Source organism: Heptranchias perlo, chromosome 2 (assembly GCF_035084215.1).
Source record: "Heptranchias perlo isolate sHepPer1 chromosome 2, sHepPer1.hap1, whole genome shotgun sequence".
NCBI classification, from domain to species: domain Eukaryota; kingdom Metazoa; phylum Chordata; class Chondrichthyes; order Hexanchiformes; family Hexanchidae; genus Heptranchias; species Heptranchias perlo.
In genome coordinates this window covers 27427463-27443172 of record NC_090326.1, presented here as the reverse complement: position 1 = coordinate 27443172, position 15710 = coordinate 27427463, and the positions used below count along the sequence as shown (strand labels likewise).

Below are 15710 nucleotides of genomic sequence, written 5' to 3'. Positions count from 1 at the left end.
ATCTTTGCGTTCCCCCTGCCATCCAAAAAAGGTGCACAGTCCTGAACAAGTGATTCCACTTTGAAATGTTTTACAGTTTAGTCTCTGATTGAAAGTCACATGGGTTAGCACTGTGACAAAACGCCACAGTTGAACTTTAACCAAAGGGGATATAAACACTTGCCTGATATTAATCTTGAATACCTCAGGTTTCATAATGGAGAATTAATTGGCAAGGTGCTTCAAAGTTGGATTCCTAAACCATTAAGCTCTTAATTTCTAATTAACTGAAAACTTGAATCAATCCCAAAGTTCCCAAGATGTAACATATTCATGGTTTGGGGTAATTTTTGCAAGTAGCACTTAGAATTATTTCAAATTGAGTCATTCTGTCGGTAAATGGAAATGGAAGTAATGCTGACTGCAGGTTGCATACTTCACAAACTTTTGTTGGGTGTTAAAGGTTGTACTGTAGTACTGATTGGGCAGATTACATTATAGTGCAGGGAGTGCAGCAACAACCTGCCTGGCTGCATGTGACAAATCTGAGATCCATTGTTCTCTATTACAAGTCTATATTAAATTACATCATACTGCAATGGACACTGCTGTCTGCTGTTTCTTAAAAAGTTTTTGATGTACATTCAATCAGACATTCAGATCACAGCAGTGCAAAGCTGTACAATATGAACGCAAATATAATTAGGCAGTTGTTGAAATAAGGTGGGTCAAGAATTAATACTATGACATTAAATGATGTAGCGCAGGTGCACATAAAGAAACTTCTCTATTGAATGAAGAAAGAAGCTAGAATGATGGTAATACTTTGGAACATAATGTAGTAACATCTAGGTTTTTGCATATCTGCTTACTGCCAAAACAGATAGGAATCACCTAAAAAAAATTATGCAGGCTTGACTTAATCAGCGTAAAGCATACGGCTCAGGCACATAGTACTAGAAGGGGAAGCAACAAAAAAATAATTGTAGGAGAACCACAAAATACTTCAAAAGGAAAGACAAGATCTGCAGAAATGTTGTTTATTCAGGAACAAGCATGGTATTCTGTCCAGGCCATCTTCCAAAACCTCTGCATCCAGGAAGATTACGTCGGCAAAGCTGCCTGATGTCACATGATGACCAGTACATCCCTTTGTGTAGTATTGGAAGAGGAGGTCAATGCGTTGTCCACGATGGGGCCAAAAGAACCATAGAAAGTTACAGCACAGAAGGAGGACATTTGGCCCATCGTGTCCGTGCCAGTCGAGGAACAGCTATCCAGCTTAATCCCACTTTCCAGCACTTGGTCCATTACCCTGTAGGTTACGGCACTTCAAGTGCACATCCAAGTACTTTTTAAATGAGTTGAGCGTTTCTGCCTCTATCACCCTTTCAGACTGTGAGTTCCAGACCCCCACCACCCTCTAGGTGAAAAGATTTCTCTTCAGCTTCCATCTAATCCTTCTACCAATTACTTTAGATCTATGCCCCTGGTCACTGACCCCTGTGCCAAGGGAAATAGGTCCTCCCCATCCACTTTATCTAGTCCCATCATTATTTTATATACCACAATTAAATCTCCCCTCAGCTTCCTTTGTTTCAGAGAAAACAACCCCAGCCGATACAATCTTTTCTCATAGCTAAAATTCTCCAGCCGTGGCAACATCCTTGGAAACCTCCTCTGTACCTTCTCTAGTGCAATTACATATTTCCTGTAATGTGGTGACCAGAACTGTACGCAGTACTCAAGCTGTGGCCTAACCAATGTTTTATACGGTTCTAGCATAACCTCCCTGCTCATATATTCTATGGCCTCCATTTTAGCACCCGCTATCGGGTGCGTTCCTGGTGGGGGATCTCCGAAAATCAGGGAATCCCGGAGCGGGTCAGGAGCCCGGCTCCAACCCGCCCACTTCCGGGTTCCCCACAGACGCGCCGACGTGCGCGCGCAGCCCCCGCAGGTGGGAAACCCGCAGGCAATTAAAGCCAGCGGGGTGCCACTTGAGAGTATTTACCTCGGTATTTCAGGTCATTAACAGACCTGATTAAGGGAATATGTCAGGAGGGGTGGGATTTTAGAAACAACTGGGACTGTTTCCCATACTGGGGGAAACACTCCTAGTTGAAATGGACATGTTGCAGCTATCAGCCTGTGGCAGTGCAAAGGTCCATTTGACAGGTGCGCGGGGGAGACCCTCACTCATTACAGGAGGCCACTCTGTCACTTTGGACAAAGTTTGGCCTCCACCACCCTCCTCCTGACAATGAAATTCACCAACTTGCACACTTACCCCGGGGTCCAGACACATGTACCTACCTTGCGGACCCCCTCAGATGTACATCTTCCGGATGGGGGCCGCCGTAGCTGCAGTCATGACCTCCTCGGAGGGCGAACAGCATCACCGGCCAAGCCGTCCACCTCTGACACGTGGAGATCCACAACACAGTGCTGTGTCACATCCACCTGTACAGCAGGAGGGAGGGCAACCGCAGAGAGAGATGCGTCGCAGGGGGCACAGACCGAGGCTCAGCTTCCTGGACCTCTCTGAGCAGCAGTGCACACGGAGGCTCAGAGTCACTCGACAAGTAGTCGTGGACATCTGTAGCCTCCTTCATGCCGAGCTGCTCCCGGCTGGCCCGAGCACCATCTTCTTACCTGTCGCTGTCAAAGTCACCACTGCCCTCAACAACTTCTCCTCCGCATCCTTCCAGGGTGCCACCGGGGACATCGCCGACGTCTCTCAGTCGTCTGCACAAAAGAGCCCTGCAAATACACCTACACCCACTTTGCAGTGACACAATGGGTGGCATCAGGTGTGGGTCTTCATTGTGATCCTCAGGAACGGGCATTATTGCACAAACCAGACAAGATTCGCAAAGACGTGGCAGTAGTGGTGCCAATATAATATGTGATGTGAGTTGGTCAGAAATTAAATAGAAGTAAAAACCATGACAAACCCTCAAACACCCTTGCGCATCCCCTTCGGGCCAGGATGTTTGTGACCAACCCCTTGGTTCACATTTGTGTCTATTCACTATCTCTCATCTCTACCAGGCATGACGATACCTGTTTGGAACTGACTGGAAGGTAGTTAGCAGTAACTGCTGTTGAACTTAAGAGAACTGATCATAATGTACCATGGGAGTTGTATGCCAGTATGGCCACTCATTTTGTTGTTTGCTGGTCTGAAACCTTCTAACATTTTTGGTCATGATGTAAAAGCTTTCACTACAATCTCATTCATAGTATCTGGTATATGTCACACTTCACAAATACCAAAATATAAGCATATTCTTGATTCCAAAAATCAAAAGTGAGCATACCCATACACATACCTTCATTTACACCCTCGCCTGTGCTCCAGCAAAGTGCAGCCTTACCATTGTCCTTACTTAAATGAAAACGTGTAGCAAGAAATATGCTGTCACCTACTTTTTGTTTTTGTTGATGACGTAGTTCATTTGACTTGATGGCAAATAGTGATTTGTTCACTATTTAGTCATTCTAATCAGGAAATATGATGTTTGTTAACAAATTCAAAAACTAATCAGTATCTAGTTTAAAATTAGCTAACAAAATAATTGTTACTGGTGTTGCACAGTGTCAGCTGTGATACATCTTTCAGTTGGCACTGATTGCTCAACTTTTGATTCCCAAATTATGTTCCTGTGAATTGTTAGAATTTGTTCTGACTCATAAATTAATGCCAATGGAACATTTCCAAAACTGACTCTTGCCCATTGCTTTCCTTGGTTTCCATCAGAATGATCATGTATTGATGGCAAAAGAGAGGTGGTCTTCATGTGCATGTGGTGGTCTTGGAGTGCTTCCACTGCATAACATTAAAGTGCAATTAGTGAGTTAACTTTAATAAGAAAATGACAATATGCTGTAACCCAGCCCTACAACCCTCCAAGATCTCTGCGCTTCTCCAATTCTGGCCTATTGCGCATCCCTGATTTCCATCATCCCACCATTGGCGACCATGCCTTCAGCTGCCTTGGCCCTAAGCTCTGGAATTTCTTCCCAAACCTCTCCACCTCTCTCTCCTCTTTTAAGATGCTCCTTGAAACCTACCTCTTTGACCAAGTGTTTGGTTACCTCTCCGAATATCTCCTTATGTGACTCCGTGTCAAATTTTGTCTGATTATGTTCCTGTGAAGCACTTTGAGATGTTTTACTATGTTAAAGGTGCAAATGCAAGTTGTAATAAAAACAGAAAATGCTAAAAATACATGCTTTGCAAAGAAAAAAGATAAGTTAATTTCCTCGGCTGAAGTCCCTTTGTTGTAACCGAAAACTGAAAGCAAAGCAAGCCGCTGAATTGGACTGACCAAAATGGGCGGGGGTCGGGGGGGGATTGGTGGGGAGAGAACAACAGGTAAAAGTCAAGAGTCAGGAATACTCAGTGCAGTGATGAGAAGTCATTTCTTGGTAAACCTGCAGCAATATGCTGTGCTATTTCTTTGCAATTCTGGTTTTACTGTATTCCTAACTTGGACATTTAACTATGTTGTTGTTTCAGTTTCCATCACCCCGTAATTTCTAAAGGGGACAACACAAATGATTTTTGGCTTTATATATTATAATGAGTCAATGGAAGTAACTACAAAGTAGTAACCTGATCGAAGGCGTCAGATGATTTAAATAGAGAATAACAACCTTTGCTGTAATCTAATTGTGGCGTTCAGATTGGTTATGTATAGTCGAATGGTTACCTCGGAGAGAGTACAAGGCAGTAATCTAATCTAGGGGCTCATACTGCGTCAAATGATACTGAAATGATTTATAACAGTCACCTGCGATTAGATTAGAGCTTTGAAATCACTCCAGGGTACCTGTTATTTTTAACAATATCTACTGTTTAATTGGTTGTGTGATCTTGTTCAATTCTCCTTCCATTTTTCCATCTGACAGCCATTGTCACTGCAGACACAGCTTCTCCAAGTGCTTTGTGTCACTGATGCATGATGATATTCACACTGAAGGATTAATAATTGTCACTTCATTGCTGCAGATTTATCAAGAAATAACTTCCAGTTGATAACATTTTATTGGCCATTTCTTCCCCTCTCTACACTTGCAGCGCAAGGAATGTGATTAGAATTGCCCAGCATGCACACCTTATGATGTTGATGGGGAAGTAGTACATAGATGTTACACACTAAATACATTAAGGGCTCACTTGAAGATAAAAAAGGTCACTATTTTGAGCACTTCTGCCAATTGTATGTATATCAGACTAAGCTGTACCTCAAGAATTTTTTTAGCTATATAAAAAGACCATTAGGCCCAACAAGCCCATCCTTTTTCCAGAGATCAACCCCATCTACCCAACCTCTCATTATACCACTCAATCCATTCTCTCCCCAGAAATGTATCAGGAAAGACTGAACAGGCTGGGGCTCTCTTCTCTAGAAAAGAGAAGGCTGAGGGGTGACCTAATAGAGGTCACTAATAAATCCAATAAGGAATTCAGGAGAATCTTCTTTAGGTTATGTTGATTGGTTAGATGAAGTAGGGTGGGAGGAGGCTCGTGTGGAGCATAAACATCGGCATAGACCAGTTGGACCGAATGGCCTGTTTCTGTGCTGTCATTTCTATGTAATTCTATATAATTGTCTCTTGAACTCATTTACATTGTCAATGGCTTTTCCTGGTAACTTAGTCCACAACTTCAATACACTTCGGGTGAAAAACCAGATCCTTCAAAGTCAGGCCATGGTGCCAACAGCACTGCTGGTAACTTCACATGCCCTCAGATAACTAAGGAAGCAGCCTCTGTTCTAGTTTACTCAAACTGACCCTCAGCCCATTGAAGTGAAAGCTGGGCCTGGACCTCGACAACAACTTTGTCAGAGAGTGGTGAAAACCTGGCTTGGCTCCACTGGATGTGGGGGGAGAGGCATTAGCAGTTGAGATGCACTTTCGTGGTTTTTCTCACCCCATATCCTCTCCTTTACAAGAAATTGTCTATTTCTGTCTCCATAACATCGCGCACCTTTGCCCCACCTCATCCTATCTGCGGCTGCAATCTTCATTCATGCCCTTTGTCACCTCCAGACTCGATTACTCCAATGCCTTTCTGGCCAGCCTCCAAACCTCCATCCTCTGTAAACTTCAGCTCGTCCAAACCTCTGCTGCCTGTATCCTATGCTGCATTGAGTCCCATTTGCCCACTATCCGTGTCCTCACTGACCACTGACCTTGCAATGTCCCAAATTTAAAATTCTCATCCTTGTGTTTAAATCCCGACCTGACCTTGCCCCTCTCTACCTCTGAAACCTCCTTCAGTCCTACAACACCCCGCTGCCCCCCCCCCCCCACCCCCAAACTCCGGCCTCTTGTGCATCCTCCCCTCCCTATACTACCATTGGCAATTGTGCTTTCAGCCACCTAGGTTCCACTCTCTAGAATTCTCTCCCAGAACCAATTGAGGCTCATGGGATTAAAGGAACGTTGACAGCGTGGATACAAAATTGGCTAAGGAACAGAAAACAGAGCATAGTGGTGAACAGTTGTTTTTCAGACTGGAGGGAAGTATACAGTGGGGTTCCCCAGGGGTCGGTATTAGGACCACTGCTCTTTATGATATATATTTGTGACCTTGACTTGGGTACAAAGGGTATAAATTCAAATTTTTCAGATGACATGAAGCTCAGAAATGTAGTAATCAATGTGGAGGATAGTAACAGACTTCAGGAGTACATAGACAGACTGGTGAAATGGGCAGACACATGGCAGATGACATTTAACGCGGAGAAGTTAGGGGCATAGATAGGATGGATACTAAGGAGCTTTTTCCCTTCATTGAGGGTTCTATAACAAGGGGGCATAGATTCAAGGTAAAAGGCGGGAGGTTTAGAGGGGATTTGAGAAAGAACTTTTTCACCCAGAGGGTGGTTGGAGTCTGGAACTCACTGCCTGAAAGGGTTGTGGAGGCAGGAACCCTCACAACATTCAAGAAGCATTTGGATGAGCACTTGAAATGCCATAGCATACAAGGCTACGGACCAAATGCTGGAATATGGGATTAGATTAGACAGGGCTTGATGGCCGGCGCGGACACGATGGGCCGAAGGGCCTCTATCCGTGCTGTATAACTCTATGACTCTATGACTAGAAGTGTGAAGTGATACATTTTGGTAGGAAGAATGAGGAGAGGTAACATAAACTAAATGGTACAATTTTAAAGGGGGTGCAGGAACAGAGACCTGGGGGTGCACATACAAAAATCTTTGAAGGTGGCAGGACAAGTTGAGAAGGATGTTTTAAAAAAAGGCATATGGGATCCTGGGCTTTATTAATAGAGGCATAGAGTACAAAAGCAAATGCCCAAAAACATAGCTTTTGGTCTTCTCTTCTAATTAATGTCTCCTTTGGCTCAGCGTCCATTTTTTCTAATGTTTCTGTGGAAACACCTTGGGAGATTTTTCTACATTAACGGTGCTATATGAATGTAAGTTATTGTTGAACTGCCCAAGTCTATTGTAGATTTTGACATTTTCAGCCAGTACCATACTGGCCTTGAATGATAACTCAGACGTGAGAATGGATTGGATTCACTCTGTTAAAGCCCGTTCCTGTAATAAGTGGTTTAAGTTTAAAATATATAGAATTTCTCTTTAAATTTTTGACCTTCCTTTTTCTAACTATCTACAATGTGTTTAAATTGATTTTTCAGGTTGCTGAGAGGCAGCACGTTTTGATAACCGAGGAATCATTTGATGGCCAGTACTATGTCGCTCACAACAAATTTTATGAACAGGTAAGTTGAACAAGGTTCCCTCCCATTGTATTCCAGTAAATTGAAAGTATTTGTATTAAACTGGCATTCCTCCATAGATTAATGACATGAGATCTAATAACTTGCCATCAGATAGAACTGTAAAAACAGTCCAGCAGTGCCCATACAAATAGCTTATACAAATGATTTGCTGTACAATGTAACAGGATTTGTCTCGATGTCTTCTAAATGTAGGTGGTGTAACATATAAATGAATGGAATTTATTGGGTTTTTAACTGAAAAGGTGACTGTGAAGTACTGGTGTGAATTGTGCTATGGGTAAACCTACTGAGAAAATGACATAGTGTCAGGGTCCTTAGGTTAGCAACAGATTTGTAACAACATTGGGGTCTTCAAACCTTAGTTCTCTTGAAGATTTTTTTTACTGTTAAGTGCTTTTTGTTTTCTCAAGGCACAGCCACTGCTTCAATGAACAAACGTCCCTTTTAAAAGTAACAACTGGTTGAGTTCTGGACATCAACATCTTAAACATGTCCGTCATTTTTGTGAGGAAAAACAAACCCCAAACTAAATAAATGTCTGCATCTAAGAAGTTCACAGGCATGCGTGAATCTGCATCTGCTACTCGTGTTGCAGTTTGAACTATTAGACCACAGATGACACTGTGCAGAGGTGGCATAAGGAAAGCTGCACTAACCCTTTTTTTTCTTGCAATCATATTTTATAGTTCACAGCATGGACACAATCACATTAGTGATGGACTTTAATCACATTTCTTAGTGGAGAAACTTGAAAAAGAAAATTGATCCCCGATTTTTGAACTTCAGACCTCTTTAAACTAACCTTTTTAATTTATTTAATTGTATTGCATGGAATTAGACACGAGGCGAATTTTCTTAACAAGATATAAATCCAGACAATCCCTGTAATCTGCAGACAATCCCTGAGGGGACTCACAATTTCAGAGTGAAGAAGTGAGGGCTGAAGTTGTGGTGATCTTTATTTGGCAGTGTGGCGGAAGCAATTTAAAGGGGCCTTGTCCTCATGAAACCGTGCTTGACAAACCATTTTTTGTTTGCTGGGTGGGGGGGGGGCGGTGAGAGAGTAGCCATTCATCATTTTCAACATGATGTCACACCTATGTGGTTCAGTAATTTTTTTTTCAGTACAATTCACATCAACGTCATATAAAAAAAATTACCAAGTACATTTTCATAAAACCGGCACCCCTTTAAAATATTATGTTGCCTGTGGCAGTTTTCCATTTAGGTAGAGGAATGCTTAAATAGTAATATACACGTATATTCTCGACTGATTTTTTTCCCCCCTTTCCTGTATTCTCCCCTTGTCGCCTGACACCAGTGAATCACGGTAAGGTTCCATGGGCACTGGTAGCATCTCCATTGATTTTTATTGACAGCTTACCATGTACAGCCCTGTTTTTCCTCAAGTAACAGTTAAAAACTTTGTTAAATGCCACATGTCATCAAGCATGTTGTGTTTCCTGGAACAAAAAGTCCCATTTACAAGCAAGAAGCTGATTTTGATTATCAGCACTGAACAGCAGAAATATGAGTTTGCCACAATCTTTACAGTATAGACACTTGTCGGGAGGGAAATGAGTGTGCGGTTCTTTCAGAAGTGGGATCTTTACTTCTTTTTTTTAAGAATCCAACTAAAGCTTATTAGTATCAACATAATTTGCACGCAGAGACATCAGCCATAGGTTTCAATGAGCTGCTGTTTGATGATTTAGCTGTTCAAACCCCATTTCTGGCATCAGTCTTGCTGACCTACAGCTATTCTACAAGTGAACTCACCTGCTGAAGGGTTTCTGCAGAAGTGAAACTTCTGTCTCGAGGAGTCTTGATTTTATGATCTCCTGGACTGGTTTCGATCGCCACAGGTGGTCGGAGAGAAATTTTCCAGATTTTTTTCCTTTACTGGTCCTGGGTTTTGTCTCTTTTTTTGCCTCTCCTAGGAGATTACATAGCAGCGAAGGAGGGGAGGTGGGGTGGGGGAAGTGTCTAGCCATGGTGCGCCAGCCATCATGGTGTGTGGGGCAGGCTTAATGGACCAGCTGATCTATTCCTGCCCATCAATTTTGTACGTTTGTATGCCTTACAATTTAGGTAACGCTGTGGCAATGCTCTTGTTTGGTTATTAGCCTCTGCAACCTGTTGCCTGAACAGTTCTGAATGTGTGCCCTTTTCACTGCAGTTTGTAAAACAGAGATGTTCCCTGAATATTGACGGAGTCCAGTGATTCCAAAGTAAGAGAATCCAATGTTAACCGAGAAAGGATGGAGAGCGAAATTGAAGGACAAATCGCAATGTCGGAAAAAAAAGGGGAAGTGAAATGAAAGTAGAAAAAATAAGTAACAAGATACAATAGGGAAATTAAGCCAAAAAAAAGGTACAGGAAGGAAGTTTGTGAAAGAAAAAGGTCACAATTCCATTGTGGTAAACTAACCCCCTCTCTTCTTTCCATTTGGTCCTGAGCCTTCAGCTCTGCCTAAAGGTCTAAATCTTGGTCGCTTATTTTTACTGTGTAAACATTAATGTTTTTTTCTCACTCCCCTGAAGGTTCTGGTGCCCAAGCAACCTGAATTTCTGGGGAAAATGATTGAGGTAGATATTTATGAAGCAGGGAAGCATTTTATGAAGGCAAAGCCAGTACAGAATGGAAAGGTCCACACTCCTTCGATCGTCACACCATTATTGAAGGGTGAAGTCTCAGGGCTGACAGAGGTAAGTGGCGGTGCTTTCTTCACTTAACTACTTCTGTAGTTTCACAGAATCTTCTCCACGTATGTCTTGGTGAGGGTGGGTAGTGTGGTGGGCCTTTTTGTTGCTCAGAGCTAAAGCTGTAAAACTTGATGGAGTGTGAAATTAAAATGTGTATCTGATTTCTGAGCATCATTTGATCTTGTCTGCAAATGCAAATGCTTTGAGTTACTGCCCTGCAAAAATAACATGCAGCAATGGATTAATGCATGGGAAAGCAAGCTATTTTATTTGCTTGTGTAATTCAGTACAACTAAATTACTCCAGCAGACCTGCACCTTTAACTAAAAAAAAAGGATTGTAGATAGCTATTAATATGATTGAGTTTTTTTCAAGAAAATCAAGTCTTATACGTCTCTAATGATTGTGACTTTGCTCATTTATAACCTGATAACTTTTAAAGCTTTTGCAGTAAACAGGATGATAACAAGCTGATATATACAGCTTGCTGTTTCCATTTTGCAAAACAGAACTAGCATCTTCAGAAATGCAGGCATGTTTTGCCTGAGGATAAGTCAGATCTCCAGCGTACAGTACGGCTACTGAATAAAAAGATGTAACATTGAAAAATATCAATGCCATAGGAGCTGAAAGTTGAACACTTACTGAGCAGAGTAGAGGGAAATGCCATTTTATATTTAGAAAACAAATGAAGAAGGAACTAGCCAAAAGGAAGACTTCCGCCCTGAATGTAAAAAGCCAGATAGCCAGACGGTGAAGGAAAGAACACTAGAGCCTGGTCTTCAGTTGCTTCCAAGCCTTTATTCACAGAGATCCGATTACACACCGTGCCCCCCCTAGATAAGCTCTCTCCTATAAATGGATACAAGAGAGTCCCCAATTGATACCCGCCACCTGAATACAATTAACACTAATTGATATAAATCACATGGATACAATTAACACTGAACAGATACTGCAATTATTTTAGCCTAACTGTCAAAATAGAGAATTGTCCTTTCAATAAATCTCTGTCAAAATAGAGAATTGTCCTTTCAATAAAGATGGCCTTGGAGGACGACCTCGAGCAGCTCTGGGCCGGGAGGGCCAGCTTCAGACTGCACCATCTTGGCCTGGGCTGTAGCAGTCTGGCCTGGCTGGCCGATAGGCAACAACAGCGACACTGGCGGAGTGGCAGGGGTGGGAGCAGGAAGGCTGTCGTCCTGAGAGAGGACAGCAGGTCCGACTGCCATGGCGCCATTGCCACTCTCACGGGGCGGCGCCACAGCAATCTTGGTGATCAGCTGGAGAACGGATTTCTGGATTGCTGTGACGCCCTGGAAACCCCGTTCCACAGTGGTCTCCAGAGCCAGGATAGCAGCAGTCTGAGCTCCAAATGCAGCAGTCAGGCCTTGGATGGCAGGTGTTTGTGCTGCAGTGGAAGCTGTGACATCAGTCATCAGACACTGCCTCAGGGTGGGTTCGACAGGTGTGCTGATGGAGATGACCACCCGTTCCATGTTGGAAAGGATGGGCTCCAAGCTCTGCCCTGTGCCAAGTTGGAGCTGGGCTCCTCCATGCCCGTTCTCATTGTGCGCAGGCTTTCTGGCAGGCTTTCCAGTGCCCCAGGCATTTGATGGTGTACGCCCATCAGCCATCTTCTGTAGCCTGGCCCATCGAGGTCCTCACCTGACTCCTCTGCAGCAGAACTAGTGAGTGACCTCACCCTCCGGCGAGCTGACGCCTGTGGTATCCGTTCCCCCCACCCCAGCTCCTGCGCACTTGTTCTCGGTGTCTCACCACATGCAGAGCACTCCTCTAACTTAGCCTGCAAAGGACGCGCAGTGTCAGTCTCTGAGCTGGTGGAAGCAAGTGTCAGATCGAGTGACGGTGTGGCTTCAGTGTCCTCCTCCTCCTCCTCGGATGGTGCCACCACGTGTTCTTGGGTATCTGCAATGACAAAGGGAAACAGGTTGAGTTGTGGAGTGGGGAGAGGAGCAAGTAAGACGTGCATGCTGACAGCATCTGCAGCACATGAGTCAGAAAAGATTATGGGAGGAGGGAGATGTGGAAAAGGAGAAGGAGCATTAGATATGCAGAGAACCCCCTTCATCGGGACCTCCAGCGCGGCATGTTGTGACGGCTGCAGCGACGGCCCGCCCAATGATCTGAAGCACTGTCTCCTCCAGGGGGGTGAGGACGTGTAAACGAGCCCGTCCACCCTCAGGTCTCTCCTGCTGCTGCTGTTATGCACCACCTTTTCCTGCAAGACAGAGGACAGTGTGTCAGTGAGTCTCCTGAAAGGCATATGGGTGATGTGCCTGTCATGGTAGAATAGCTGCCAGTTTGTGTAACTTCTGAGTGGTGGTTGTGTGGCCTGCAAGTGTGGTACTATATGCGGGTGAGATGCAGCATGCCGAGTGCAGCATTGCGTATGGATGGACAGTGTTTGTTGGTGGGTGGGTGATGGGGAGTGTAATTCGTGGAGCAGTGGCACAGTTGGTAGGATGTGCCACTTAACACATGCATTCACTCACCTTGACCGCTCGTGTCAAATCATTGAACTTCTTTTGGCACTGCACCCATGTGTGTGGTGCAATGCTCCTGGCGTACACTTCCTGCGCCACAGCATGCCAGTGCCTGCGAAGCTGCAGCCTGGAGGGTCACCAGCCGCCCTGCGGGTACATGTTGGCCCTCCTTTCATCCACGCCTTCCACCAGGCCTCCAGAGCATCATCAGATAAGCGTGGAGTCCTCTCTCGTGCCGGTCCTGCTATCCTCGTGGCCATCTTTCCATCCTCCAAGTAAGCCATGTACCTGCCATTTGAAATGTGCACCTGCATCTTTAAGAGGTGCAGGCTGCTGATGACGTGCGTTGTGCATGCCCTATTTCCAACTTCCTCATTCTCCGTGCAGCCTCTCAGCAGCGCGGGTAGCATTGGTGCATGGAGATATCATGATAATTACCAGGCGGCATGAAGTTCACATGCTGTCTGCGGAGGGGGCGTCGGGTACATAGTGCAGCATGCTACCCCCACCCGAAAATGACCCTTAACGAATTTTTCCGCCCAAGTCTTTGGGTTTCAAATGAAAAGATGGAATTTGCAGAAAAGTTAGCTATCCATTTCCTGTATGTGTGACATCCCCATCATTGAGAGAATGGTCAGTTTGCAGTATTTCTCATAAGGTTTTCATTCCTTGCCTATTTCCAGGCACTGCGTTCTCAACTATACAGGATCTTTTTATCTTGTTATAGTGAGGCAGCATTGCTTTAGGGGAAAATATATGGATTGCTACATGGATATTAGGGTCGGCAGATCAACACATCAGCTCTTGCAAATGAAGATCTAAAGGGTGGAAAATGGATCAAAAGAAATCCGAGGTTTACTTTGTGTAGATTTTACTTACTTAAGTTTATGAGGAAGGAATTGGTGTTATATTCATCCTTCAAAGACACTTTTCATAGCATGCAGAATCTCGCCTCAATTGCTCAATGTCATCAGATGATATGATACAACAAGCATTGGACTTGGCCAGGTTGATTATCTGTAAAAAGCAAATTCCTTTTGACTTTAGGCTAGTTGGTACAATGATTTGATGTAACATTGAGCCCATAACGCATGTTTTAGAGGTCTGGCTTGCTACATTTTTTTTATAATTTGCTGCTGTTACCATGTGAGGGCATCTCAATACTCGCTTTATTTTTTTTATTCGTTCATGGGATGTGGGCATCACTGCCAAGGCCAGCATTTATTGCCCATCCCTAATTGCCCTTGAGAAGGTGGTGGTGAGCCGCCTTCTTGAACCACTGACGTCCGTGTGGTGAATGTTCTCCCACAATGCTGTTAGGTAGGGAGTTCCAGGATTTTGACCCAGCGATGATGAAGGAACGGCGATATATTTCCAAGTCGGGATGGCGTGTGACTTGGAGGGGAATGTGCAAGTGGTGTTGTTCCCATATGCCTGCTGCCCTTGTCCTTCTAGGTGGTAGAGGTTGCGGGTTTGAGAGGTGCTCTCAAAGAAGCCTTGGCGAGTTGCTGCGGTGAATCCTGTAAATGGTATCTTATTGAGGGGAGTAAAATGGATGGATGAAGTTTGACGTGAAATGTCACCCTATTGTCTGTAAACTTTGAAACATTTAATCATTTGAAAACAATCATGCTATTACCAGAAAACGAGGGATTGGGCAACAAAATATGAACTATGAAAATCATGTTATCAAATCATTGATCTGTGGACTATAGTGATTGAAAATACTGGTGTTAGAATTATCTACCAAACTGTGATCTAACTGGAGTGAATTCATGGAATGGGCACAAATCATCTGCATGTTCATAACGTTGGATACTGTTTGAAGCATTAGGCAAGCATTAGGGGGTGGGGTGGTGTCAGAGGATGCACCATGGTCACAGTCATAATCAGTGTCATTTGTGACTTTGGGTAGGGCCGTTTTGGTGCTGTGGCAGGGGTGGAAACCTGATTGGTGAGAGTCAAACAGGAAGTTGTGGGAAAGGTGGGCATGGATTTGGGAAGTAATAACATGTTGAAGGACTTTAAAGAGGAAAGAGAGGCTGGAGATGGGGTAGTAGTTTGCAAGGGCAATAGGGATTGAGGGGGGATATTTGAGGAGGGGGGAATGATGTTGATTTTGAAAGGGAATGGGACAGTACCTGAGGAGAGGGAACCATTTACAATGTCAGCTAGCATGGGGGCCAGGAAGAAAAGTTGAGTGTTCAGCAATTTAGTGGAAATGGGATCAAGGGAGTTGGAGATAGGTATCATTGGACAAGATGAGCTCGGAGTGGGAATGGGGGAGATGGGAAAGAGAGAGACTCAGGTTCAGGGCTAGGGCATGGAGGAGCCTGAGGGAAGGTTTGGCTTGGTAGGCAAGAAGAAGAAGAGGGGCAAGCAGCAGAGGCAGCTGAACGGATGATCTCAATCTTGATGACAAAGAAGTCCATGCGCTCCTCACATGTTGGAGGTGAGGGTGGAGGGTGCAGTGGAGAGGGGTTTAAGGATTTAGTCTTAAAGAAAAGAAGCCAGGGGTTATCTTTGCTTTCCAGGAAGATCCTGGAGTAGTGAACAGTTTTGGCAGAGGAGAGTGAGGCCCGAAAACACTTGTTGTGGTCCAGCCCGATCTGTTGGTGGATAGCTAAACTAGTTGTGTACCATATATGCTCTGCAGACTTTGACTAATAAATCGCAATGTTACATCCACAAATTCTTACATATACATTCAATTACAGTCACACTATCAC

The 15710-nt window shown here is 44.2% G+C and overlaps 1 protein-coding gene across 3 annotated transcripts in view; it reads left to right on the top strand.

Moving 5' to 3' along the window:
* The window catches only part of cdkal1 (CDK5 regulatory subunit associated protein 1-like 1), a 1005231-nt gene that overhangs the window by 966717 nt on the left and 22804 nt on the right, over window positions 1-15710 (top strand). For all 3 annotated transcript variants that reach the window (XM_068001614.1, XM_068001608.1, XM_068001620.1), the window contains exons 13-14: window positions 7664-7747; window positions 10313-10477. In XM_068001614.1, the coding sequence (XP_067857715.1) occupies window positions 7664-7747; window positions 10313-10477 (249 nt within the window). The remainder of the gene's footprint in view (window positions 1-7663; window positions 7748-10312; window positions 10478-15710) is intronic.